The sequence below is a fragment of the Drosophila mojavensis genome, unplaced genomic scaffold (genome assembly GCF_018153725.1).
Source record: "Drosophila mojavensis isolate 15081-1352.22 unplaced genomic scaffold, ASM1815372v1 contig_36, whole genome shotgun sequence".
NCBI classification, from domain to species: domain Eukaryota; kingdom Metazoa; phylum Arthropoda; class Insecta; order Diptera; family Drosophilidae; genus Drosophila; species Drosophila mojavensis.
The window spans coordinates 13,054,874-13,080,907 of NW_025318858.1; the positions used below are offsets into that span (position 1 = coordinate 13,054,874).

The 26,034-nt window shown below is 36.1% G+C and overlaps 4 protein-coding genes across 5 annotated transcripts; 3 read left to right on the forward strand and 1 right to left on the reverse strand.

The window, feature by feature from the left end:
- The first annotated feature begins 5,609 nt into the window (after window positions 1-5,609).
- LOC6576678 lies at window positions 5,610-7,271 on the forward strand. Its single transcript, XM_002002630.4, has 3 exons — window positions 5,610-6,051; window positions 6,115-6,283; window positions 6,350-7,271. Exons 1-3 carry the CDS (start codon window positions 5,678-5,680, stop codon window positions 7,079-7,081), a joined length of 1,275 nt encoding a protein of 424 aa, XP_002002666.1. The 5' UTR covers window positions 5,610-5,677; the 3' UTR covers window positions 7,082-7,271.
- Window positions 7,272-8,924: 1,653 nt separating this feature from the next.
- LOC122757238 lies at window positions 8,925-10,603 on the forward strand. The gene is made up of 3 exons (XM_044008847.1): window positions 8,925-9,311; window positions 9,578-10,052; window positions 10,111-10,603. The coding sequence occupies exons 1-3, from the start codon at window positions 8,947-8,949 to the stop codon at window positions 10,522-10,524; spliced, it is 1,254 nt and encodes a 417-aa protein (XP_043864782.1). The 5' UTR covers window positions 8,925-8,946; the 3' UTR covers window positions 10,525-10,603.
- A 653-nt stretch (window positions 10,604-11,256) lies between these two features.
- Window positions 11,257-14,835, forward strand: LOC6576679. Its single transcript, XM_044008848.1, has 4 exons — window positions 11,257-11,309; window positions 12,024-12,417; window positions 12,478-12,646; window positions 13,982-14,835. Exons 2-4 carry the CDS (start codon window positions 12,050-12,052, stop codon window positions 14,699-14,701), a joined length of 1,257 nt encoding a protein of 418 aa, XP_043864783.1. The 5' UTR covers window positions 11,257-11,309; window positions 12,024-12,049; the 3' UTR covers window positions 14,702-14,835.
- Window positions 14,836-14,967: 132 nt separating this feature from the next.
- Window positions 14,968-26,005, reverse strand: LOC6576681 (NADPH--cytochrome P450 reductase). Of its 2 annotated transcripts, XM_002002633.4 has the most exons (6): window positions 25,508-26,005; window positions 19,095-19,295; window positions 18,678-19,020; window positions 17,059-17,183; window positions 15,735-16,985; window positions 14,968-15,663 (listed from the first exon to the last, which is right to left on the reverse strand). In XM_002002633.4, the coding sequence occupies exons 2-6, from the start codon at window positions 19,277-19,279 to the stop codon at window positions 15,519-15,521; spliced, it is 2,049 nt and encodes a 682-aa protein (XP_002002669.1). In that variant the 5' UTR covers window positions 19,280-19,295; window positions 25,508-26,005; the 3' UTR covers window positions 14,968-15,518. The 2 variants fall into 2 exon arrangements, with proteins under 2 accessions (XP_002002669.1, XP_015020800.1); XM_015165314.3 differs by lacking the exons at window positions 18,678-19,020; window positions 19,095-19,295; window positions 25,508-26,005 and adding an exon at window positions 17,256-17,564.
- Window positions 26,006-26,034: the final 29 nt, after the last annotated feature.

Sequence of the window (26,034 nt, forward strand, 5' to 3'; positions counted from 1 at the left end):
TTTTGTCATATTTTTTTTTAATATTTAAGATTGACCTTTGTATTGCTATATGAACTTGAAGCTTCAAAGACAGCGAGGAAGATCATTACATCTCTTTTATACATGAGAACCGGAGATAAAGAAAACACTCTGAAGGTTCCTAAAATTTGAGGAGAGTTGAGCTAAAGGCAGAAAATTCTCAACCAACTACCAGATCACTGGCTCAAAGCTCTCTCAATCTCCGTACGTGAGTCATCGCAATTAAGTTCAAGACCTGAACTGACTTAAACAACTTTAATGTATCTTTTTCTAGAATGTTCAATGTAATTCATTTCTGTTTTTGATAAATTACTGCATATAAAATAAATATAAATGTTTATTTTATTAAATTACATTTATATTATTAAAGCTAAGGGTTAAAAAAAAAAAAATAAAATAAAATTGTTTAATTTTAAAACCATTGAAAACAAAATATATTTTTTTATATCAATCAAAAATTAAAAGTAATATTGCAGTAATTTCAAATTCCCAAGCTAAAGCATGCAATTACAAAATATTAATCATGTTCATTTTTATATAATTAACTTAATTAATTACCTCTTGGCATAAGGAATTAAAAAAGTTAAATTTTTTACACATTTTTGATGCGCTTAGCTTTATCTTGAAATTAAAATTAAGGCAGGGAATTCATAAGAATTATAAAAATTTAAAAAAAGTATAACTAAAATTGTTTATATTATTAATACGTCATTCAATAATTCAAATAAATGAGTATAGAAGATATAAAAGAAAATTATAAGAAGTAAATAAATAATAAAAATAATAATCTTTACATTATTAACATAATTTTCTTTTAGTATTAACAAAAAATTTATGTATTTGTAAACATATTGAGATATCAAAGTTGTATAACTAAATTTTTTTTTTTTTTAATAATTTTTACTAAGCCAGTACTCCAGTAAATAAACAAGCTTATCAAATAAATTCCATTTTTTCATTCAATTATTTTGTTATTATTTGTATTGCGCTTTATTTTCCTTTCCTAGATTTGAGAATCGCATCAATGTCAGCCTCGCCAATGGCTTGACAAGCGTAGAATACCCGATTGGTAGCTGATGGCTAGCTGGGAACTCGATTGGAGGGTACTAATTAAATTTGGCCACCGGCGACGGCTACTTTGATGCACACAGATAGAAAAGAGCCGAGTCTAAAGCCAGGCGCAGGAAGCTTAGGCCAGCCAGGCTTTCTTCAGTGCGCGGACGAGAGATGAGCATGGCATTGGGGGCGTGGCAAGGCGGGCACGCTTTCAGGCGTAAAGTGTTTGATTATGGTCATTTATTCAGCACTGTCTGCAGCCCAATTTGGTGTGCGAGCATCTCACCAAGAGCACACACTCAGATGAGGAACGCGCGCACCCTATTATCTTTTGTTGCATCCCGCTCCGTCATGGAGTTGCCATGGATTTTTGGTTTTTCGGGCATTTGTTGGGACTCGCATCATGTTTGTGTCTGAGCGTACGATTAAAATCGCATACATCAGCGCCGTTCAAAGGCCCGCGAGGGGGGAAACGCCGTAACGGTGTGTCAGTTTCCAGTCTCAAATGTGGTTGCTGTGCAACGGGTTAACTGAGAGCTCGAGTTGGGTACAGAGAGAGAGAGAGAGAGAGAAAGAGAGAGAGCCCTGCCGGCTGGCGTGGCCAGACAACCGTGGCTTCGTCCCTAATTTGTGTGAAATCGCGCATTTAAACGCCGTTGTTTATTAATGCATTTCGTTTAACGTGTAATGCAAAATTTATGCAACGCGAAAAGCTCGACGCGGCACGAGAGGCGAAAGGAAACAAACGCAACAACCAAAAATAAAGGAAAAATAGAAAAACTAACATACGACTTAATTAAGCCGTCATGAACTGCAAAAACACGTGACATGCACTCATCTATGTGTGTGTGTGTGCATGTGTGTGGGTGTGCATGTGTGTGCGTGTATTTGCCCGTGAGCAACTCAAAGGCAAGGCACCAAGCATAGCAAACATGGCCAACTGGCCTTTCATACAGAGTCAGAGGAGTCGGGGCAGCTCCTGCCACCCTACCCCAGCCCCCCAGCCAGCCAGCCTGGTCGCGCCAAAGAAGCAACTGGTGATGCGTATCGCAAGGCAGAGCTACAAAAAATGGGAAGCCCGAGAGTTGCCGCAACTAGTTATGTTTGCTTTTTTATACTATTTCTTTTCCCGCAAAAGCACAGCAAAGGCTGCGAAATTGTAGCATGGTTAAGGACTATATCAAGAGATGTCTAACATGTTTTCATATCGAATAGGAAGAGATTTCAATTCATCTAAAGTTTTACTGCCTAAAATATCAACTTTTAATATTACATTGAAGATTCATATATGACAATAAGAAACTTACTTGAATTTAAAAATATATACATAAATATATTTTAAAATTTTGATTCTTATTAAAAAAATCGAAATAAATTGGAAAAAATAGAGAATATTTTTCTATTGAAAGCAAACAAAGTGTGAATGACAAGACAGTAAATTATAAAAATAAAATAGAAATAAAAAAAAAAAAATTTTTAAATAAAATAAAAATTTAAAAAAATCAAGCTTCCTCTTTAATATATGTATATATCAGTAACATAAAGAAAATTATAATAGAATTTAAAAAAAATGCATATTAAAAATAATCTCAAATATTCTCATTTTGAACAGATTTGATTAAATCAATAGAAATAAATTAAAATCAATTTTCTTGTAACATATATGGACAGACTTAACAAAACAGACTTAACAAAATAAAAAACAAAATGATTAAATCAATCGAAAAGTCTACATAAGGAATATATATAAAAACAAAAAATTAAAAATATGCTAATTCAGATCCGTCAAAATAAATTTGTGCATACAGGCAATTAAGTTGAATTTCTTTTAAATCATAAACGCAATTTAATTTTACATATTTTTAGATCACATACGAATAAAAAACAGATACAAAATGGGTATTTACCAAGTCAAAATTTCCCTTATCAAATTTACCGTTATAAACAAGGCAGAAGCCTTACAAAGGCATTTTAATATGTAGCAAAAAATTGTACTTGCTGAAGTACCAAATATAGTACTTTATACCTAATAGCAAATACAAGTTTTTGCAAATTATTAAAAAGCCTTTGTTTGGCAAAGTATATTATTACTGGTATATTATTCGCCTCTACTTAGCTAAGACAAAACTCCGAAAATCAGCCTAGTAGGGATGAAAATCATACCCTTATTTAGTGACACGGCTTTCGGGTTGTTTGTTGCAAATAAGTATATCCTGAGCAAAAAAGAGGAAAGAGAGGAAATGGTGCAGCCAAAAAACAGCATAGAAATTTCCCAGCCAAGGAAATTCCCTAAGTTGCATCATTCATCAACGAGGGAGCTTGTCTTCACTAACTCGTTTCACATGGGGTTTGTGAAGCAACTAAACTTATTGGGATTTTAGCTCTTCTAGGTAAAGCCATAAAATTAATGTAAGCAAATGAGCTGCGAATGGCATTTGTCCAGTTATTGTTTATGTATTGCATAGTAAATCAAAATCTAACGCTTATTTGATGATTAAGAATGACTTTTCCCTTGTCTTTATTAAAAATAGTTATCTTTTCCATTTCCAATTTCTAAGCAAAAGGTGTGTTTGCTATTTACTTATCTACCTGTCATACTCCAAATTAATTGTGTTCCACAATAAAGCAACCTAATCAAACATCAAATTTGCCACGTTCCTCACACACAATTAAATACATTATGAAGACTAGTAAAACTGATTTTGACTACTCATGCCGCTAAACAGATAAGAGCCGAATGGCAAAACAAAACTCTATTAGATATATCTACATCCGATATGCATTTGATGTTTATATTTGTTTGTGTGTATGTGTGCGTCTGTCTGGTTAACCCGTTTGACATTCTTTAATTATGTGAGTAGACCAAACGTGTGTCTCTATATATTGTACATACATATATGCTAGGTATATATTTATTAATACACACGCGTAGATTAACAAATAACACATAGCTGCTAATCACATAGATACGACGAAAGTCTCTCGATCTCATCTAAAGTTTTGTTTCTAGCTACCAAAATGAACACAGAATAAACGAATGCGTATATACTCTTCCAGACTATGGAACCAATATAAAATTGTATAAGTAAACAAAGCGTGCATAAGCTTAAATTGTTTTCATACTACAATCCGTGTCTTACTGCTTTTGTCTGATATTTGTTATTCACATATTGTACATACAGACATACATATATATATGCATATCTAGTATATTCATATCATGTATGCTCAACAAATTTAGTCAACAATAGCTGCAAAGCAAATAAACCGTCTAACGCCACATCTCTTTCTCAAATATATGTATATTCTCCTACTGAAGTCTGCTAAATATGTTAGGTACAATTATTTCAGCCAAAGCTAGAGTATGTAAATAAACAATAATGACTTGGCTTAAATCTGAATTGATAATACTCTCGAAATCAGACCTGAAATTTGCCAAAAACTAGTTTGTGACATCATTGAAAGCACACTGACACAAAAGCAATAGAAAATTAAATTAATATAAATATATTCAATTTTTAAATATATTATAATACATATAACAATTTCAAGCTTAAAAATTTTAAACTAATTTTTCAAGACTAAAAATAATTGTTGAAAAATTGCTAAATATGCTATAAAACAATCACACTCACAAAAATTAATTAAAGTTTAAAATTTTAAACATAAATGAAAGCCTTAGAAATAATTAAAAGGTTGAAGCTTTTTAAAAAAAACAGCACACTAACAAAAACGCATTTCGGTTAAATTTTTGAAAGTTTCAGAAAAAAATAAACAATTGAAAGATATAAAAAAAAAAAAACGTACACACATACACACAAATTATTTCTAGTTTAAAATTTTAAGAATAGTTTTGTAATCTATAAGAAAATAATTTTTAATTGTAAGCTATAAAAACCACACAAAAAATAAAATTTAATTAACAAATATGTTTATACCATTTTATATATTGTTTAATTTTTATTTCTGTTAATTTTTATTTCTGTTTAAGTTTAATTTGTTTTATAAAACTATCTACATCATTCTTTTTTTTTTTTTTTTTTTTTTTTTATTTTTTAATTATATTTTAAGTTCTGTGCCATTTTATTTTAATTTGCTTTTTATTGCATTTTAAAACATAATCATAGTTTTAAATTTACATAATATAATTATTATATATTTAAATATATAATTAATATTATTTTTAAATATATACTTCTTTTGTTAGTTATTCATTTATAATAATTTTTGTAGATTATATAATTATATAATGTATAATTCCCTTTTTTTTAGATAACATTTTTATTGTTTAATTTTTATAAATTCACAAGTTGTTAAAAAAGAAAATAATAATATGCATCTACATACGTCTAACCCCTAATTCATTTTTTTATTTCTTTCATTTTCCCAAATCTTTGCCTCATTGTACTGCTGACTTATGCATGATGACACCAGAGAGAGAGCGAGAGAGAGCGAGAGCCGCATTAGTGCGAAAAGCCAAGACTAAAAAAAGCCATCACCAAAATTTATCAGTATATAATGCCGTGTGTCTAGCTTATAGACAATCAGTCGCAGTTGAAAAGTCGTCGCGGCACCTTGCCAAAAAAAAAAAGAAATAACAAAAATGGTGGCTATAAAGAATGTGCAAAATATATCGGTGCCCGAGTACCTAAACGAAGGATTCTTTGTGGATGCACTAGAGGACGGCTTGCGCGAATCGGCTATCAAATTGCACGAGATCAGTTTCGAATGGGGCAGTAATCCGGGTGACAATTACTGTTCGGCCATTTATCGGGTGCTGCTGAAGTTCGCACGTTCCCTCAACGCCACAGAGTCGGAAGAGAGCGAGCAGCTCTCGCTGATTGTGAAAACCATTCCAATCACAGAGGAGACAAAGTTCTTGGAGGATGTCAAGGTGTTCATCAAAGAGAAGCAAACCTATACGGATATATTGCCGCGCCTGGAAGTGCTTACCAATGGCGATCGATTCGGTGCCAAGTGAGTGAAGAAAGTGAAAAGGGAAAAGTAAAAATAGAAAATCTAATGGAAATTCTATTGCAGATATTATTATTCCGTAAAGACGCCCATGCAGACGATTGTTTTCAACGATCTAAAAGTCGATGGCTTCAAATTGGCAACGTGTGGTACAAGTTTAGATTGGGCGCATGCGTCACTGATTTTACAACAGCTGGGCAAATTGCATGCCACCTCTATGGTCTTGGCCAAGAAGGTAATGACCACTTTACCTTGAATACTTATGGACTTTATTTAATTAATTATATTGCTCCCCACACAGGATCCGGAAATTGTCAAACAATATCATGGCGGCATGCTGAGCGAGGCAACGCTAATGCAATCGGAAATATTTGAGAATATGTTTGGTGGCTTCCTAAAGGGCCTTATCAAGGTTGTGTCCACATGGCCGGGCTATGAAAATATCAGTCAGCACTTGCAGCGTTTTTCGGATAACTTCAAAACGGTGTGCGTGGCCGCAGCGAAGCCGAAGCCAGGCGATCGTTATGTCGTGCTCAATCACGGTGATCTGTGGACAAACAACTTCATGTACGCCTACGATGATGAGACGCAACCGGAGCAACCCACACGCGTCATATTCGTGGACTTTCAACTCAGTTTCTACGGCAGTCCGGCCTGTGATTTGAACTTCTTTTTGAACTCGAGCGTCAAATTGGAGCTGCTGCAGCAGCGGCGCGACGATCTCATCAAGGTCTATTACAAATCCTTCCGTGATGCCTTGGAATACGCGCACCTCGACGAAATTCCCAGCTATGAGGATTTGCTGTGGGAGCTGCGCAGTCGGGAAACCTATGGTATATTTGCCCTATTTGGATTTCTGCCCATTATCACAATGCCGAAGGACCTGTCCAAGGACAACAGCATTGAGAACATGCAGGATGAGAGCTTCAAGCAAAAACAATTGGAAACAATTTTCTCGCAAAAGTTCCTCAATGATCATCACAAATGGTCGCTGAAGCGAGCCGAAGCGCTGGGCGTCTTTAATGACTATTAGACAAAGGTTCTAATTGGCATGAAAGGTTCAACCACCTGAGTTACGAGCATAGATGGCTGTAAAGACGCTTCCGCAGCGGACAGCCCAGCTGTATGTCTGAAGGGTTTATTCTTATGTCATACTTGATTTAGCTTTTTATAGACCAGAGTTCAATTAAAATGATCTAATGTAGCTGCGCTACTCAAATGAATCTAGTGGACTTTTTCATTCAGTTACGCGTGCTTAGCAATCTGTAGACTAGAGCGATAAGAACATGGAAATAAAAGTTTTTGGGGTTTTATTATGCAACTGATAAAGCAAGAGCAAAAACAAAACTGATTACACTGATTACATTGAGTGCCTACGACAATAATAAATGCTGATTATTTTCATAATCAGGTGGAGCTGCCTTCGTTTCTTTCATTTGCTCATACTTAAAAAAAATAATAATAATTATAATAATAAAAATAAAAAAAAATAAAAAATCAGCAACAATAATGCATAATTACTCAACTTCGTGCAGATATTTATTTACCCTTTTTTGTACCCTGAACCCATTGAATATGAGAACTAGGGTCTTTTGGTTTTATGAAGGTTTATGTAATCTGGCAGTTACCATAATCTGTATATATTCTTAGTATATATATATTTACAATTTTTTTTGGGTATTTTTTTTTTTTATATCTTCTCTTCCAATAAATTTAAATATAAAACTCATTTAATCGCGCTGTCAAATTGTAATTTAGTACTTATTACTTCCAAACGAAATGTTATTCAACAATTCATTTACAGTCCATAAGCTCCATCACTGCATAAACTGCGCAATAAGCAAAGCGCATGCTTATGTGTGCGTGAGTGTGTACATATGCTGTTTGCTCTATATGTCCATATGTATATACGTATGTATATTAGAAATTATCATGATTGACTGCCACTCATCGCGGAGTTTAGTGTATCTCCTAGTCTGACACTCCCACCTAGAGCACTCTCACTTATTTCTATTCTTAGTTGTTGTCGATTGATGAGAAAAGGGGCACAGCTATTTTCTATAATCTACAATGTTTTAGTGTAGTACGGTAGGGCAATTCAATACATTTTATATTTTGTATTTTATGTACTTTATTTTATATTTTATATATCTTATATTTTAAATTTTATTACATTTTATATTTTATATTCTATATTTTATATTTTATTTTTTATATTTTATATCTTAAATTTTTTATTTTATATTATATGTTTCATATTTTTTTTTATTTATATTTAAATTTTTTTTATTTTTATTTTATTTTTAATATTTTATTTTTTTTATATTTCATATTTAATATTTTATATATTTCATATTTTATATTTTTTCTTACAAATTAAAGCTAAACAAAAATAATATATTCTAAAATAGCACCGCTTTTCATATGTAAACTCTAATTTCTATTATGTATAGAATAAGCAAAAACTCTATTTAATAATAAAATATAATACTATAATGATAACCATAATATAATCTGGTAAATGACATTTTTTTTAATTTGGCGAACACAAATTTCATTTTAAATTTATATATTAAACTATTCAGTTCAAAATTACACTTCAATAGGTAAAACAGAAAGGCAATTTTCAGTTAAGTATTTGTAAATCTAAAATGTCCTAATTATAAAAATCAAAGAACATGTTCGGTTAGAGTTTAGCTGTTGTAGAGTGCATCAAAAGCAGCCACCGCTAATCCAAAGTCGAGACATCGAATGCACTTCTATTGAGCCAATCAAGTGGCGAACAGATGTACCCAAAGACGTTACATTGGGGTTAATTGAAACTGAACTAAGTGGATACTTTGATTTTCCATATAAAGCCATCAATCAATGCGTCGAACTGACTCAAAGCTAAAAACAATGTCGGATGCAACGGACAAGCTGCCGCTCTACTTAACGCCACAGTTCTTCAGACGTAGCCTGGAGCATGGCCTGCAGCAGCAGGACCTAAAAGTGCTGGACGTAAAGCTGACGGACTTGACACGCGGCGGCGAGAACTATTGCAGTAATATATATAGAGCGAATGTCAAGTACCAGACAGCCGAACGCAAGCAGCTGGAATGCTCGCTCATCGTCAAATGCATGCCAGCCGAGAAGCAGGCTATACTGGCACGCCTCCACATCTACAACAAGGAGACTGTCTTCTATCTGCATATCAAGCCCAAGCTGGAGGCGCTCATGTGGCGCTCGAATGCAAACGAGGAGACCTGGACTTTGGGCGCCAGGTGAGATTGAGTCTAGATTGAGTGGAGACTGAGTCTAGACTGAGTCTAGATTGAGTGGAGACTGAGTCTAGACCAAGTCTAGATTGAGTCTAGATTGAGTCTAGATTCACTCTAAACTTGTTCTAAACTTACTCTATACTGAAAGTAGATTAAATCAAGATTCAGTTGAAATTGATTTTAGATTGAATATAATTTGAGTCTATATCGATTCTAGACTAGACTCAATATTTTTCTCACTATTCTACAATTCTATTTCCCCCACACAGGCACTACTACTCAACGACACAGCCGGAGCAGACGATTATCTTCGAGGATCTGTGCTGCGAGGGCTATCAATTGAAATGCCGTCAGTTGGGCCTGGACGTGGAGCACGCGAAGTTGGTGATGCGTAAGCTGGCCGAATATCATGCTCTGACTATGATCATGGCCGAGCATGAGCCTGAGACCGTCATAGACCGCTATCCATTTGGATTGCTGCACATGGATGCCATTAAGTCGGAGCCCTTCAAGCTGCTCTTTGGCACTCAGCTGCTCAAACTGGCGGCATTGATCAGTGACTGCGAGGGATTCGGTTCGATCACACGTAAACTCTATCGCTATCATGAACATTTCACGGAGCGTGTGCTCAAATCGGTTTATCCACTGCGCGGCGTTTTCAATGTGCTCAACCATGGGGATCTGTGGATTAACAACATATTCTTCAAGTACGACGAGCACTGCAAGGTGCAGCAGGTGAGATTGGTAAGTGCTTAAAGTTCTATTTCATAGATATATCTGTCTTATGTGAGATTTGTGGCAGATTGATTTCCAGCTGTGCTTCTACGGCAGTCTGGGCTTCGATGTGAATTACTTTCTCAACACTAGCCTGGAGCTGGATGTGCTGAGGACCAAGCGTCAGCAGCTAATTGATACGTATTTCGATGCGCTGCTGGATTGCTTGAAGCAGCTGCCGTGGCACAAACCCTTGCCCAAGTATGAGGATATTATGGCCGAGATACGTGAACGGGAGGCCTATGGATTTTTTGTCGCCTTCGGCTTCTTTCCGCTAATGAGCATGATCGGCATCGATTCGGAGGACAACTCGTTGAAGAACTTTCACGACGAGGAGTTCGCCAGGCAGAAGGTTCAACTCATGTTCGAAGGCAATTCACGCACTCTCGAGAGCCTCAAGTTCATGTTGAAGCGCTTGGATGATTTGCATGTCTTCGATTGAAGGCAATGAGCAGCGGATGCATTTGGTTCTCACTCAAAGCGGTTAAAATACAATAAAAATTGCATTATTCTTCCCTTAATTGAGTCTCAACTGTGTTTTTATTATTTTATACAGTTAATTCTTACGACCCCGGAATTCGAATTCCGTTTTGTTTTAAGCATTGCATGATCGTATGTCATTTTGATCATATAAGAGCTTTAGCTTGCGCTCTGATATAACTGTAGGTGGTATAAGAAAATTACTATTATAAACATATAAAGTGTGAGAGAAAAACAATTACGAATCAAAAGGTAAATAGAACCTTAGTGAGCAATAATTTACCTATTGCGCCTTGCCCTTTTCTAAATGCATTTTACAATATATATATAGGCACTCGTAAAGTATTAATAAAAACTTGAAAGTCATTCTAATAAACCAAGAGAAAAGTAAAGATTCAAGCGAGTAAAAAACTTGATGTTTATACGTATGAGATTGATTGAGCTAATATAGAAAAAGCAACCAGAGAAGCTAGAGTCCATCATATATAGAATATGTATATATAGTTTGAGATCATTCATGCATTTCCCTCTTACATAATAACATAATTAAATATGCACGTTGTTCAATGGCTTTATTTGATATAATATATATTAATTTATATGTAAGTATATCATCCCAGCTGACTGCAAAATGATTTATTTAAAAGATTGCGCACTCTTTAATCAGTTGGCATTTCGCTGTGAGTCTCACTGAAATGAAGATTAGACGAGTCTAGGAATAGAGTTGAGACTGAACAGTCGCATTGGGTACGTAGCGAACGTAGAATATTAAAATTGCGGATTGAATTATGTATGATAATTAATATGTCATTTGGGCCATTGGAATATGGCAAAAACAACTTGAATAATAATTATAAATAATTGGAGAAGAACAACAATAATTTGCATGTCTCTCAAAGATTAAAAAACAATAATAAAATTGCTCACATCATGCATTAAAGAAAGAGAAAGAGAGAGTGAGAGAGAAAGAGTAAGGGAGAGAGCGAAAGCTAGAGACGTGAGAAAAATATTGTATTATCTGTAGGTGCACCTCGAATTGATTGAGAGTCAAGTGGAAGGAGATAAAGATTACGCTGATCGTAGATATAATCTGATAAGCGGGTGGGCCCATGATATGCGATATGATAATTTCCGAATGACGAACTATATAGCCGACAAAGCAAGTCCACAATGAGAGAAACTAATAAAACGTATTTGATAAAATTAAAATAACTGGTTTCGAGACAGTTACTATGCGTGTGCTACATATGTATGTATGTTTGTATGTATGTGTGTGATTTAAAAGGTCGCGTGTTGAATTTTCTCTATTTACAAATTGAGACAAGCAGACGCTATTGTCGGCTATTAAACGAAATTATATTCATTTATATATGTATATGGATAGAATTAATTACGCGAATATAAAACAAACAGTCGCTTTTGTGTGTACATCCATATAAAATGCCGAGCGATTCGTTCAAGCCTTTCAAACCACTTGAGATCACAACATGTGCAGCATTGTCTACGATCAGGAAGTGCTGGCATCGCCGCCCAAGCACCTGGATGTTGCCTTCTTCGAGGAGGTGCTGGAGACAATGCTACGTACATCCCACGTCCAGCTAGTAGGCATCCACTGCGCGCTGGGCAGCAGCACCGGCGAGAACTATTGCAGTCTAATCTACCGGGTCAAGCTGACTTATAGGCGAAAAGACGGCAAGGAAGAGCAAACGGGAGTGATTGTGAAGAGCATACCGCGCATTGACTCCATAGAGTTTATCGAGGATTTGCAGGTGTACCTGAAGGAGAAGATCACGTACTACGAGATGCTGCCGCGACTCGAATTGCTCATGAAATGCAAACGACGCTTTGGACCCAAGTAATGGGAGATTCCACTATTCTAAAGCTGGCGAATGACTAAATAAAGTTCTGCTTTCAGACTCTATCAGTGCTTGAAGCAGCCAGAGAACACGTTGGTCTTCGAGGATCTCGGCCGGCTGGACTATGTGATGGGCTCGCGCGAAACGGGCCTGGATGAGACGCATGCTCGTCTGGTCATGGAACGACTAGCGGAATTTCATGCAGCCTCAATGGTGCTGGCAGTGATGGTAAGTTAGTGGAATATATATATGCGACGGGGATATATATCAGAAAGAAAGAATATCAAATTGATTATAATTTATAAATTGCATTGAAGATATTAATATATATTTTTACATATAGAGGAAGACATAACATATATAGGGATATTATTATTATATATGTATTATATGTAGAAGTCAAAAAGTAAATATTTTTCCATTTTCTCTTCAATATATAATATATAAAAAACCTTTAAAATATTTCTTTCAACCGGCTTTAAACATATTAACTTTAACTACCACGATTGGGGGAGAATACCGAAAAAGGAGACACATAGAGAGAGAGAGAGAGAGAGAGAGAGAGAGAGAGAGAGAAAGAGAGAAAGATAGAGAAAAAAGTGAGAAAGACCAGGAGAGTAAGAGGGGAGAAAAAGACACAGAGAAGGTGAAGCAGAGAGAGGAAGAGAGTGTGAGAAACCCAAAGAGAGATAAAGTGAAGGAGAGAGCCAGAATGAGTGAGCCAAATGAAGCCACAGAGGAAGTGAGAGACTCAAATATAAGCTGAGCGATGGGGAGAGAGAGAGAGAGAACAAAATAGAGACCAATATTCTAATAGAGTCTTCTTAGCATTTGGTTTTCTTATCTCGCAAAGCATTCAAAGATTTTCTCGCAAACGCTGAAGACTTTTTATTATTTCCTTACGCTTTATATTACAGGCTTAGACTTATGTATATGATTTTAGTTTTAGCTATTCATTCTTTGCTGAAATATTTTGGTATTATCTGTTATGCTTTTATAACAGAACGTTCTTGCCAAAAAAATGCTGTTGATCTTAAGCCTAAAGCCCTAGCTAATCTTTATATAGATATAATAAAATCATAAAAAATACTAAGCACATCTGACAACATGAAACAAGTGTAAAAATGTATTCATTTATCAGATACAATTTTATTTTTTTTTTTTTTTTTTTTTTTTATATATATAATAATAGTCATATGATATATAATTATTCAATTTTATGGTTAGGATATTAGCAAAATAATATTTAAAATTTTATATGCAATTTCTATAATTGAAAAGCTATTCATAAACAATTTAATAGATCAATCTCCAATCTCATATTTAGAAGGAAACAAAATGTTAAAATTAAAATTCTTAGGTCTATAAATTTAATAAGTTTTAACCCACACCCAATTAATGTGAGTATATTTATGTATAACTGAAAACAATTTTGGGTGAAGGTAATAGTGCATGTGGAGATCATATATCATACATATACATATAAAAGAAATCAAATTTCGATTCCCTCGGAAAATCGTTCAATTAACATTTTCGTTTCTCTTCTTTAACATTCGCCTTCAGGACCCAGAAATATTCAAAGCCTATGGCGATGGCATGTTATCCCCGCACGGCCTGAACAAGGACGACGGCCTGCTGATGCGTTTCTTTGCCGGCAATGGCGAACAGCTGCACAAGCTGGTCAGCAGCTGGCCAGGCTATGAGCGCATCGCGGGCAAAATAGGCAAATATATGGAGCAGCAGCGCGTGAATTTGGTGCGTGCCCAGGCGCCAGTAGACGATGAGATCAAAGTGTTAAATCATGGCGATCTCTGGGTGAACAACATGCTCTTCAAGTACAATGGAGCGCAGCAACTGCAGGATGTGATCTTCATAGACTTTCAGCTGAGCATCTGGGGCAGTCCGGGCATTGATCTGAACTACTTCTTCTACACGAGTCTCAGCCTGGATGTGCTGAAGCACAAGCGGCCGCAGCTGCTGAAAGTCTATCACAATCGTCTGGCCGATACGTTGCTCAATCTGGACATGGGCGTGCCGGTGCCCAGCTATGAGCAGGTGATGGCCGAGGTGCACCGGCGGGAGGGCTATGGATTCTTCGCCAATTACGGCATACTGCCAACAGTTAGCCAGGACAAGGCCGAAACGGCGGACAATAATCTGGAGAATTTCAGTGATGCGGATTTTGCTCAGAAGAAAACTGAGCAAATGTTTAACTCCAAGCGCTTGGCCGAGACGCTGCGATACACTTTGCCGCATTTCGAGCGAGCAGGTGTCTTGGATTGAGGAATAGTAATAATAAATGGGTGGCGCACTCACCTTGCGTTGTGTATTTTGTTTTTAGCTTAGTTTACATTTATTGCACATGTATTTACAAATTAAAATAAAGTTTTTTTCATAGGATTACGCGCACTTTTCAATTGCTCACTTGTTGCTTCACTTTCGCATTTACCGTTGCAATGCAGCGCTGCCAGACAGTTCAATGTAATAGGCTCGCGTAAACCAAGCTTACATTAACATTGAATGTTAGTTAACAGAAGTGAGAAAATGACTTAAAATTTCTAACATTTATTGTTCGGAAAATAAAATACAATTTTATATATTTATTTAAAATTGCACAAATCGGTATCAGTTGCATTATGAAATCACCAATAGAATATGTATACAAACGAACTGAATGCATGGCTTCAATTACTTGCATACACACAAGACTACTTACATTACGATTAAAATCATTATTATTTATAATTAACATCATCAAATTATTTTGCACAATTAAAAGGCATCATATATAAAGATACATACATATTGATGTAAATATATATTCATTTAAGCAATCAAATTAACACTAGAATTAGATATAAACGCTAATTAAACGTTTGTTTGTTGAACCGAAGCTGAAGTTCCCAAACCGATTTGTATAATTAATTTATTTAGTTAGCCTTATTATCTAAAACGACTTTACTCTTATGTAAACGTGTGGCTTCTAGTTGTTCTTTTTTGTCTTCTTGTTGTTTTCATTGCTGTCATTATTTGTATATTTTCGCGACTGTGTGACTCATGCAGAGGAATAGAGAGAACTTTTGAATAGGGCGCGCACCGATTAGCTCCAGACATCGGCCGAATAGCGTTTCTGAGCCTCCATTTTCTTCAGATACTGCACAGCATCCGCCTCGCTCATGTTGCCCTTGTTGGACAAGATTTTCGTTAGAATATTTCTAACATCCACAGCCATGTTCTTGGCATCACTGGAAATAGAGAGAATAGAAATTCGTGTGAACTTTAATCAAATATTTCAATTGCTTTCCATTTCATTTACCCGCAAATATAGAAATGTCCCTTCTTTTCGCCAATGATATCCCATATCAGATCGGCATCCTGTTCCAGCAAGTGCTGCACATAAACCTTCTTTTCCTGGTCACGCGAGAACGCCGTCTTCAAGGTGAGCGTGCCCTTATTGACCCATTCGGTCAGCTCGGACTCGTAGATGTAGTCCTCGGTGCTCTTGCGGCAGCCAAAGTAAAGCACCGACTGGCCAACCGTTTTGCCTTCATCACGCAAATACTGACGCTCCTGGATGAAGCCACGGAACGGTGCCAGTCCAGTGCCCGGACCAACCATTATGATCGGTGTCTCCGGTTTCGTGGGCAGTCGGAATTGCGATTTGCGTATGAACACCGGCACTTTGACCTCCTCGCCAGCGGTTGGCTGTTTGTTCTTTAGGTATGTGGTGGCCACGCCCTTGTTGACACGACCCGTGGGCGTCTTGTATTCGACCAGCACAGCGGTCACATGCACATCCGTTGGATACAGCTTGGCCGACGACGAAATGGAATAGTAGCGCGGCTGCAGGCGTGGCAACAGCTCACAAATATGATCCAACGGCGGCTTGCACGACTTGATATCCTCCAATATGTGCACCACATTGCGGCAGGCATCCTGAATCCAACTCTGATACTTCTCCTTGCCTTCCGGTGCCAGCGAGGCCATGCTGCGCAGCAGCTCCTTGTCGGCCTCATCCGAGCAGTACTCGGCCAACTCCTTCAGTATGTGAGTGCGTGGAATAGCAGTGATTTCCAAATAGTGCGTCAGAGCAGTACGATAGGTGGTTGGGCAGGGGAATGGATGCTTCTTGCTACTATCCGTATCGGTATTGATCAATGAGAACACCGTATCCAAGTCAGCGTTGCACAACTGTCCCAGTTTCTCCACCAGCGACTTGTCGTTGATGGGATACATGGCCACATGATCGCCGGCATCGTAACGCATCTTCGAGCCCTCAATGCTCAGCTCGATGTGCATGCATGACCGACCGCCGCCCTTGTGCAGTTCACGGTTAACACGAATGGGAGCGAGGAATGGATTCTTGGCATCGTACGGTGGACGCTGATTCTGCATGGAATGCAGACGCGCAATTTCACCGGTATAAATACGATCCGGCAGCACATCGGGCTGCTCGAGCAGGCGGTACTGGCGTATCAGCACCTCCTCGCCGCTGCCCTCAATTCCAAAGTGATCGCAGACAGCGGGCCAGAAACGATCCTTCCACGTGATAAAATCATCCTCAATGCTAGCGCACAAAAAAGTTGAATAAAATTCAATTAAATTGAGATTTTTAAGGCTACTTCATTTGGGACACTCACTTGGCATCGTCGTCGCCCAGACCCAGCTCGAAGACCCGATTGGCGCCCAGCTCCTCCAGGCGCTTGTCCACATAGATGGCCACCTTATTGTAGTGCTCATAGGTCTTATTGCCCAGGCCAAATACCTACATATAGAAGCAATGCGAGAAAAACAATTGTTACAACAGTAATTAGCCGTTGACATATAATGTTATTACACCATGCTCAATCTGTTTGCCGTTGTCTACGCGTGTTGTTGCCTTATTATATAAATTATTTAATAGCCAGAGCAAAGTACGACCCGTCCACTGACAGCGACGTGTGCCAAGGCCAACAGCGACGCCGGCGCCGCTTAGCGTGCACAGCATCGTTGTCGCTGTTGTTGTTGCCCAGTTTTCTGTTTCAGTTCCGCAGCAGCCGCCAATGCATACGTATCACATGGCAATCTCTGTTTCATTCAGCAAAACTCGAATTATTTCAATTATGAACACACATTGCGCATCGCAAATAGTAAACAATGTTGCGCAACAGTTGTGCGAGCGTGTGCACGTTTGGCAGCAACAGCGCCGCAGTGTGACCAGCTCTAGTATGACTGACAGAGTGTGCGGCGCATTTAACAGAATGCCAGCCACAAGGTGAACGAGACTTAACAGGAAATAAAGTTGTGACGTCACCGGTAGACGCACGCTCAACAACTTAATTAGGGTATTTATTTTTATGAAACAAATGAAAGAGAACTACAAAAATATGTTCTTAAAAAAATTATCAAAAAAAATAACAGAAATATATAATAATAAGTTTTGGATTTTCTGTGCTGTGAATAATTCATTTTTGCTCCAATAATAAATATTAGCAATGAAATATACAAATTTTAACCTTGTATCAATCAAAAGAAATATGCTGTCATTTGGAATATTTCAATTACGCAATTCGCAACAGTTGCTCGAAAAAAAAAAAAAATTAATTAATTAAAAAAAAAAAAATTCTTTTCCGAAATCGTAATTTTTTTTTACTGAATATTATTAATAATTTAGAAATTATACCGTTACAATTATTAAATTATTATCATATAAACTGTTCAATGCTAAACAAGTGAGTACTGTTATTCACACTGTTTTCCTCCCTTTCTCTCTTAAACCAATCCACTATTGCAGTTCTAATATATAATTACTACTATTAGTCAGACAGTCTGACTCCCTTCATCTCTTTCACTTTACTTTTCTAATCTATAATGTCTACTGTTGACTTTGTTAGTCCCGCGTGTTCTCCCCCTCTCAACCTAAAATATCAATTATTTCAATAATAATCTATAATTACCGTCCTTCGAGCTTATTTGAATCGCTTGACTGATTATATTTCTCGCTTAACAACTAATCAATTTTACATTACAACTCTATCGAGACCCGATAGAACGCACCGATTTTTTGTACTCTTTAATATTTTGATAAGCAAAAAATAAAACGGTGCAACGATTATTACATGGCTATTCTAATTTGTTGGGGAACTAGATAACGTTATCTGCATGTGCCATTGCTCGATAAGAATTGTTATGACCGCGCGGCCGTGGATCGTGTAATCGACGATTAGCGAAACAGTTGCCTTATCAGGCACACGGCATTAAAAAATAACTGTACTCTTACCGCATAATTAAGACCCGTTAGATCGACATCACCATTAGTGATCCATTCGTAGAACTCCATGGCATTGTCCGTGGGATCACCCTCGCCGTAGGTGGCCAAGCAGAACACGGCCAATGAATTATCAATGTCCTTCAGGTGCAGCAGCTCCTCCATATCGCATTCCTCGGGATCGGCGACCATGCCCTTGAGTCGATAACGAATACCCTCTTTGGCCAAACGGCCGGCGAACTCCTCAGCCGTGCCCGTCTGTGAGCCATAGAAAACAACCAAGCTGCGGCCGGAGGTTTTGAGTTTCTTAATAAACGAATTATCCGTGGTCATGGTGGTGCTGACTGTGGTTGGCCTGTGATTGGTGATGGAGCAAATGGAGTCATCTAATATTTAATTGTACAGTTGTTGTTTACAATGGTTACTCACTGTATGGAGTAGCTGCGCACGGGCTCCTCCTCCTTCTTGCGGCTCCGCAGAAAGTAGAAGGCCGCACCGCCGATCAGCACCGTCAGCAGTGCCACATCCAACAATCCCAGAAAGGGCTCATCTCCGGTGGCAGCAGCTGCCGCTGCCGCTCCAGCTACATCAATGGGTGCCTGTTCACTGGCCATGGTCTAAGGTCTGAGTCTGAAAAGGAAAGGGAAATACAGAATAAAATAAAATAATATAAATAAAAATAAAAAAAAAAAAAAAAAAACGCGTGATAGTTTCAATTTTGCATACACTTTACACAAGCTTGAGTTCCACGGGGGCTCGAATGGGCGACAGAGGGAGCTAAACAGTGTCTTCTAAACATTTACATATCGCACTTTGAGCACGCACTTAATGTATGCCACGTATGCCACACTCATACACACAAAGACTCACACACACACACCAAATTGAATAGAACTCTCTCTAATGCGAATACAGTTTTGAAGCTATTTTGCATGCGTCTAACGGCAACCAAAAAAAAAAAAAATATACACTATAAATAAATAACAATATCAGCGGGCTTCCGCACTTGTTCTAACGGTAAACTGAGCGCCATAACACTATCTCGCTCTAACGCACATCAGCTCGGATTGACATTGACACGAAATGCAGTTTTTAAATTGTTGCTAATCTGCCCGAGCTGTCTGTCTAATTACACAAACACACACACACACACACAGACAGCGTCGCCTGTGTGCGATTGTTAATAGGATTTTAATTATACTTCAAATTCACTTTAATTCATGGGCAATATAGACATAGACAAACACGCGCGTCAACAGTCAAATTGATGCGCATTGCCCGTTCGCTCACCTTCGTCTGTGCACCTTAACAGCGCACTGTTAACTAACAGCCAACCCCATTGCCGACAACAGTTTTTATGCGAAATGAAACGCATTGCTTATCAGTAACAGACGCTCAGCACGCGATTCCCAGCCCAAAGAGAGAGTGGGAGACAGATAAGAAAGAGAGATTAGAGTTTGTAGACTTTGAGAGTCATGAAAATATCGCATTTCTTTTGGCAACCCAACGCTGAGTGTAAACAAAAGACGAAAGATAACTGAGGGAACTACACAAAGTTCTATTTCATAAACTCGAGTGATATTTACGTTTTTGTTGGCATTGTTTCGACCAAAATATACATATATGTACATATATGTATATCCATATATACATATGACGGCATTGATTACGTCAGTGTTGTATACGTACAAATAGACTTAAATACATACATATATGCACAGAATATACATACATATGCATTGTAGTTAGACACTGCGTTCTAAAGCTCAATGACCTTAAGATATTAGTTTGAAGAGTAAAAAAAAATAAAGTATTATGCAGCTTATATTTCCGTTAACACTTTAAGATCTACAAAACTTTTTAAAACGATTATATAAAATAAACGCTCTTAATTAAAATGCATATTATTTATACAGTAATGGCTCAATAAATGCAACCAAATAAAAAAACCTTGTGAACATTTCGATTTTATTCTTGAATACTAAATTCTAGAGTTTTTGCTTTATTTTCAAAAAATTTGTGCTACTTTATTTTTGTATCTTTTTATCGAGAATTATTGAATATATTTGAATGTTTATGGATTTACCCATAAACAACCAGACTGCGATGAATAGTTATTATTAAAAGCTGGGAAATAAATTTATTATATATACATATATGTATATAAATAAAAATAATCGGAAACACTGATCTTTACCCGACATCTTACGAGTATAAATACAAACATACATATAGTCTATGTCTCTACACACACACACACACATATAAAAACGGGAGAAGTCAATCATATTAAACACGTTGGCTTTGCACCTTGAATTTTGAGCAGGTTTCCTAATGTCTAATGTGTTTTTGGACTACGTGCGTTTGTATTTGTGCTTTGAAAATATTCGTGCAATATTTTAGTTCTTGTTGCTGTGGTCAGCAAATGGCAAAAAATAAATATTAAACAATTTCCGAGGCGCTTCGAGGCGACAGTCGACAAATCGACAATCGACAGCTTCGACACGTATGCAAATCGAACCCAGCCATGGCGTACTGCTCCGTATCTTTCACAAGTTGCCATTAAAAATATAAAAGGTGTTCAATGGTTAATCGACTCAAACAATGACAAAAAAAGAAACACAAAACAAAAACAAAATATGTAAAGGCAGCATAGACAGGCGCGGAAAAACTGCTCAAGTTTTGTAGGTCAGAAATGGACAGGTTTGTGTGTGTGTGTGTATGTATGTGCGTTGTTTGTGTGTGTGTAACACCATTGCAATGAATTTCGAAATTGAAGCTAATTAAAGGGTTGTTTCGTAATTGCGAAAAAGTGTAAGGCAATTATATAAATATTAATTATTTATAATATATATTAACAATATATAATAACAAATTAGCTTATAAATTTTCTAAATTACTTGCTTAGTACTTGGATATTAGTTAAGATTCGTGTTCTAAGCACATTTTGAAAACAAATCTTGAATATATAATTTAATTATGTGTGTGTATTTGTATATATGTAGTTACTAGCTATTAATAATTGCTTATCGTTTTTTTTTATACCCTGAACCCATTGAAAATGGGAAATCAGGGTATAATGGTTTTGTGAAAAAGTATGTAACGGGCAGAAGGACGCGTGGCAGACCCCACAAGGTATATATATTCTTGATCAGCGCGACGAACTGAGTCGATATAGCCCTGTCCGTCTGTCCGTTCGTCCGTCCGTCCGTCCGTATGAGTGCGTCGATCACAGAAGTTATAAGAGCTAGAGAGCTGAAGTTTGGCATGCATACTCGTGTATACCATACGCAGTACGAGTTTGCTTTATTTTTTCGATAAATCATCCGATAACTTTTTTATCGAGAATAATCGAAAAATTGATTTTGTTTTTTAGCCTAATCTGAACACTTTTAGACCTGGAGTCTTCAAATTTGCGTTGTATATAAAATTAATCGATACGAAGATTTTGTAATTTACAGATTTTGGAAACCATGCCCCCTTCTCTACGCATTTCAAGTACTAGAGACTTGTGCTTTGGAAAGTTTACACATATTCACCATATGATTACGCTCTGAAAGTTTCATTAAGATTGTATGTCTACAAAAGACATTATTCAACAAAAAAAATCTCGTAATATTGCCCACACTGCAGCGCAGCCGAAGCGCAGTAGCTGCTTACTGCGCAGTTAGCAGAGCGCAGGCTTATGCGTACGTGTGGATGCACGTGTATGTATGTGTGCATAAAGATACAAAAGATGGATATATTGCATAAAGAATGAGTAGAATATCAGCTTAGAGGGTTCAGGGTATCTCTTAGTCGAGCAGTTTCGACTGGAGCCTTCTTACTTGTTTTTTTTTTTTTTTTTTTTCATTTGTTAAGAGTCATTATGATATTCAAGAAAAACTATTTCATTATTTTCTTCCAGAATTAATAAGAAATATGCTAATCTTAATATGAATCTCAAATTGTCAAAACATTGTGATTCTCATTAAATTTTATTGTCGAATATTTAACGCTCGCACTATTATTTTTATGACCCCATAATATCAATTTATATATTATATAACAAACTAATTTCAAAATATTACATAAATGTAAAATAAAGTCATATTTTTTAAAAATTATAAGTTCTATAAAAATTACTTTTATTTCAAAACCTCTAATAATAATTATTTCTCAGAAAATACGTTATGCATAGTAGAAATTTACATCATATTATATATTTAAGAAATATGTATTTTATTAATGATGTGTAGATGTAATATCATTATTTCATATCAAATGTACAAAATTAGTTTTCCTTTGCATTATTTTGTTTATATATATATATATATATATATATATATATATATATATATATTTCTAAACATACGATTTATGTATTTCTTAAGCTTACCTGAAATACTGCGTGCTTTCCTGCTCTCATAAAACCTATATATATAGATATTCGTATTTCTGTATCATTATATAATATCAGCTGTACTTCTGTCTTTGTGTTCTGAGAACAGGAAGTCAGGCATTTTTTGGGGTTTAAGCTACACATATATGATATTTGATATACTATATAGACATATGAAGAACTTCTAATGGATATAACTTTTCTTCTCGTTCCATTTTTCATCTAGTTTTGAATTGACTTATGCACTTGACGTAAGCATTTTGCATAGTTCATTAACATTCCTACAATTTAATTTATGTACTTTCGCCCTGACATTTAATTAAATCTAACCCCAATTTAAAAATAAAAACAAACACAATTTTTTAATTATTTGGGAAACAGAAATAATTATTAAGAGTAAAAAATTTAATTAAGAAATAAAAAGCATCAATTTTATAAATAATATAAGATATAAAATATCTAAAAAGGTAAGATATTTATTTATTCTCTAAAATAAAAACAAAATTAATTTAAAAGTCTGCATTACCAATAGAGCTTTTTGCTTACACTCCAACTTATATTAAGATAAGTCGTTTGCCTTTTCAAATTTTAAAACTCAAATTGATTTACTGGCACATATAAGAAAACTTGCCGATTTTTACAGTTTGCTGAACACTAAAAATTTAATAAAATGGTACAGAAATTTTAAATTTTAATTCCATTGCTAATTTGACAAGTTTTTCCTATTGTAAATTCAATTAAGTTAAAATGAGCTTAAGTTGAAAAACAACCTGATTTTTCGCACGCTAATGTTGACTAGGCAAAAACTTATTGTCCCGCCAAAGGAACAGACGAGCAGGCAGAGTTAGTCAAACCGAGAGATTTCGATAGGCCCGTTTACTTAAGTGAGTTGATTAATCACGAAAGTAAGCATGAATGAGCAAAAATGTGCTGCGAGCGCTGTCTTATCACTCACTGCACATTATTGTTGCCGTTTTAAACGCTGTTTGTCTAACACAACGGGGCCAAGTCAAGTGTCTGTGTGAGTGCGTGTGTGTGAGTGCATGTGTGTATGTGTATGCGTGTGCTTGTGCTTGGGTTGGTGTTTGTGTAGAGTAATATATTGGAGGAGAGCAAAGACTTGAGACAACCTCGCCTTAACAATAAACCCAATCGCTTGTATTTGTTTCAATGTCAAACTTAGCACACATATGTATATAAAATATATGCATACATTATTACATACAAATATACGTTTGTTTCATATTTCGTTTTGGTTAATAATATAAAGTAGAAGCACTGAATAATGCATGAATTAAGCCATTTAACAAACTCAGTGATACTTTGTAGCTACATATTATGTATATTGTTACAATAAATAAAAATAAAAAAAATATCTATAATTTGAAAAATATTTTTATACTAAAAGGAAAATATTTCGCTTTCAGTTTTACAATTGTAAAATTTAATAAAATGTTACAGAATAAATTGAATACTATAATTTTAATGTGTTATGATTTTATAAAAGAAAAATATATAAAAAACAAATATATTAAATAAATTGTTATATAATAAATTGAGAAAATTATGTAATACTTAGAACGTAAAAGCACGTAATTAACAAAAAATTTTATTAACATTACCTATCAAATTCAAGAAAAGTCACCTACAAATTTACACCCAATAAAACCGAATTCGACGGATGCATTACTCATTTAAAGATATCAACTCCTACATATTTATTTCAATATCGAATGTCAGCTATAGAAATACTGATAAGAGAGTCGAAACAACTGTGCGAAACAGCGTATTTGAATAAATCAAGCATCAGTTTCAAAGCCCATCAACTGTTATTTCGATATTGAAAGTCAGCTGTAGAAATACTGATAAGAATGTCAAAAACAGCTGTGCGAAACAGCTTATTATCCATACATCAGATTATAGAGAGAAGCGAGGTTAGCTCAGCTAAATTTGAAGGCGCGCCCTATCACACATAATTCGAAACAAATAAACTAGAGAGAATTTATTGAATTAAATTGCTGATGCCGCATGCTTCAGCAACGTTTCAAGCGAAAGCAGTGAGAGTGCAAGCGAGATGGCCTAATATTATGTTACTTCAAAATTTAACGAACATGCAACCTGTTTGGTAGAAACAGAAAATCACAAACACACATACATTGGCACACTCAACGAAGAAATAGCAGCGCAACAGCAACAGGTAATGAACTTTATAGTACGTCAGTAATATTGCTTGTCTCGCTCGCACACACGTACGCCAGAGTGTACTTACCCACACACATGAACGCATACGCACACGTGTACATTATGTATGAGGGCGTGTATGTATGTATGTATATATTGATCTCTTGTTGTTGGTGTAACCTTGACCATCAAATGCCGCATACAAAACGAATCGAAACGAATCGAGCAATCGGCTCAAGATATTTCATATTTGTATGTATCTTAAATGCGTAGAACTTACACTGAATGCGTTGTAAATACAAAATAGAGTCTGTTGCCCCCGTTCAGAAATTTGTGCATGCGCCTTGAGTGGTTTTCTGTTATTGGCTTCTCCTTTTTATTTCGATTTTCCTCTTTTTTTTTTTATTATACACGTTTAGCGTTGACGTTGCGCGAGCGCTTAATTTGTTTTATTTAGTTAAAGTGGAAGCCACGATGACGGGACAACAACAGCGACGTCGACGACAACGGTGACGACGACTGCAGCAGCGGCAACAACAACACCGAGAAGGCGCACCTATACATACAAATATGTATGTAAAATTTATATATGTAAGCGTAATTGATTAATTACTATATAAGGAATTTTAGAGTTTAAATGTTGAGCGCCAAGCTGTCCCGTGTCGGTGTACGGTTAAAATTGAACTGAATTGCCGTGTATGTAATTGATAATTAGTTTGCGCTTATTTCACCAGAAATATAGACGCAAAGTAAAACCACGTCTGATCGGCAGCTTTAACTAAGCGATACTGTTGTTACTCAAGTGGT

Bases quoted from the DNA above. Each gene is read 5' to 3' on its own strand.
- LOC6576678 (XM_002002630.4), top strand. From the start codon at position 5,678: ATGGTGGCTATAAAGAATGTGCAAAATATATCGGTGCCCGAGTACCTA. The intron at 6,052-6,114 runs GTGAGTGAAGAA...ATTCTATTGCAG, and splicing joins GGCGATCGATTCGGTGCCAA to ATATTATTATTCCGTAAAGA. The intron at 6,284-6,349 runs GTAATGACCACT...CTCCCCACACAG, and splicing joins CTATGGTCTTGGCCAAGAAG to GATCCGGAAATTGTCAAACA.
- LOC6576679 (XM_044008848.1), top strand. From the start codon at position 12,050: ATGTGCAGCATTGTCTACGATCAGGAAGTGCTGGCATCGCCGCCCAAG. The intron at 12,418-12,477 runs GTAATGGGAGAT...TTCTGCTTTCAG, and splicing joins AAACGACGCTTTGGACCCAA to ACTCTATCAGTGCTTGAAGC. The intron at 12,647-13,981 runs GTAAGTTAGTGG...ATTCGCCTTCAG, and splicing joins CAATGGTGCTGGCAGTGATG to GACCCAGAAATATTCAAAGC.
- LOC122757238 (XM_044008847.1), top strand. From the start codon at position 8,947: ATGTCGGATGCAACGGACAAGCTGCCGCTCTACTTAACGCCACAGTTC. The intron at 9,312-9,577 runs GTGAGATTGAGT...TCCCCCACACAG, and splicing joins ACCTGGACTTTGGGCGCCAG to GCACTACTACTCAACGACAC. The intron at 10,053-10,110 runs GTAAGTGCTTAA...GATTTGTGGCAG, and splicing joins AGGTGCAGCAGGTGAGATTG to ATTGATTTCCAGCTGTGCTT.
- LOC6576681 (XM_002002633.4), bottom strand. From the start codon at position 19,279: ATGGCCAGTGAACAGGCACCCATTGATGTAGCTGGAGCGGCAGCGGCA. The intron at 17,184-18,677 runs GTAAGAGTACAG...TTCTATATGTAG, and splicing joins TAACGGGTCTTAATTATGCG to GTATTTGGCCTGGGCAATAA. The intron at 15,664-15,734 runs GTAAATGAAATG...CTCTATTTCCAG, and splicing joins GGACATTTCTATATTTGCGG to TGATGCCAAGAACATGGCTG.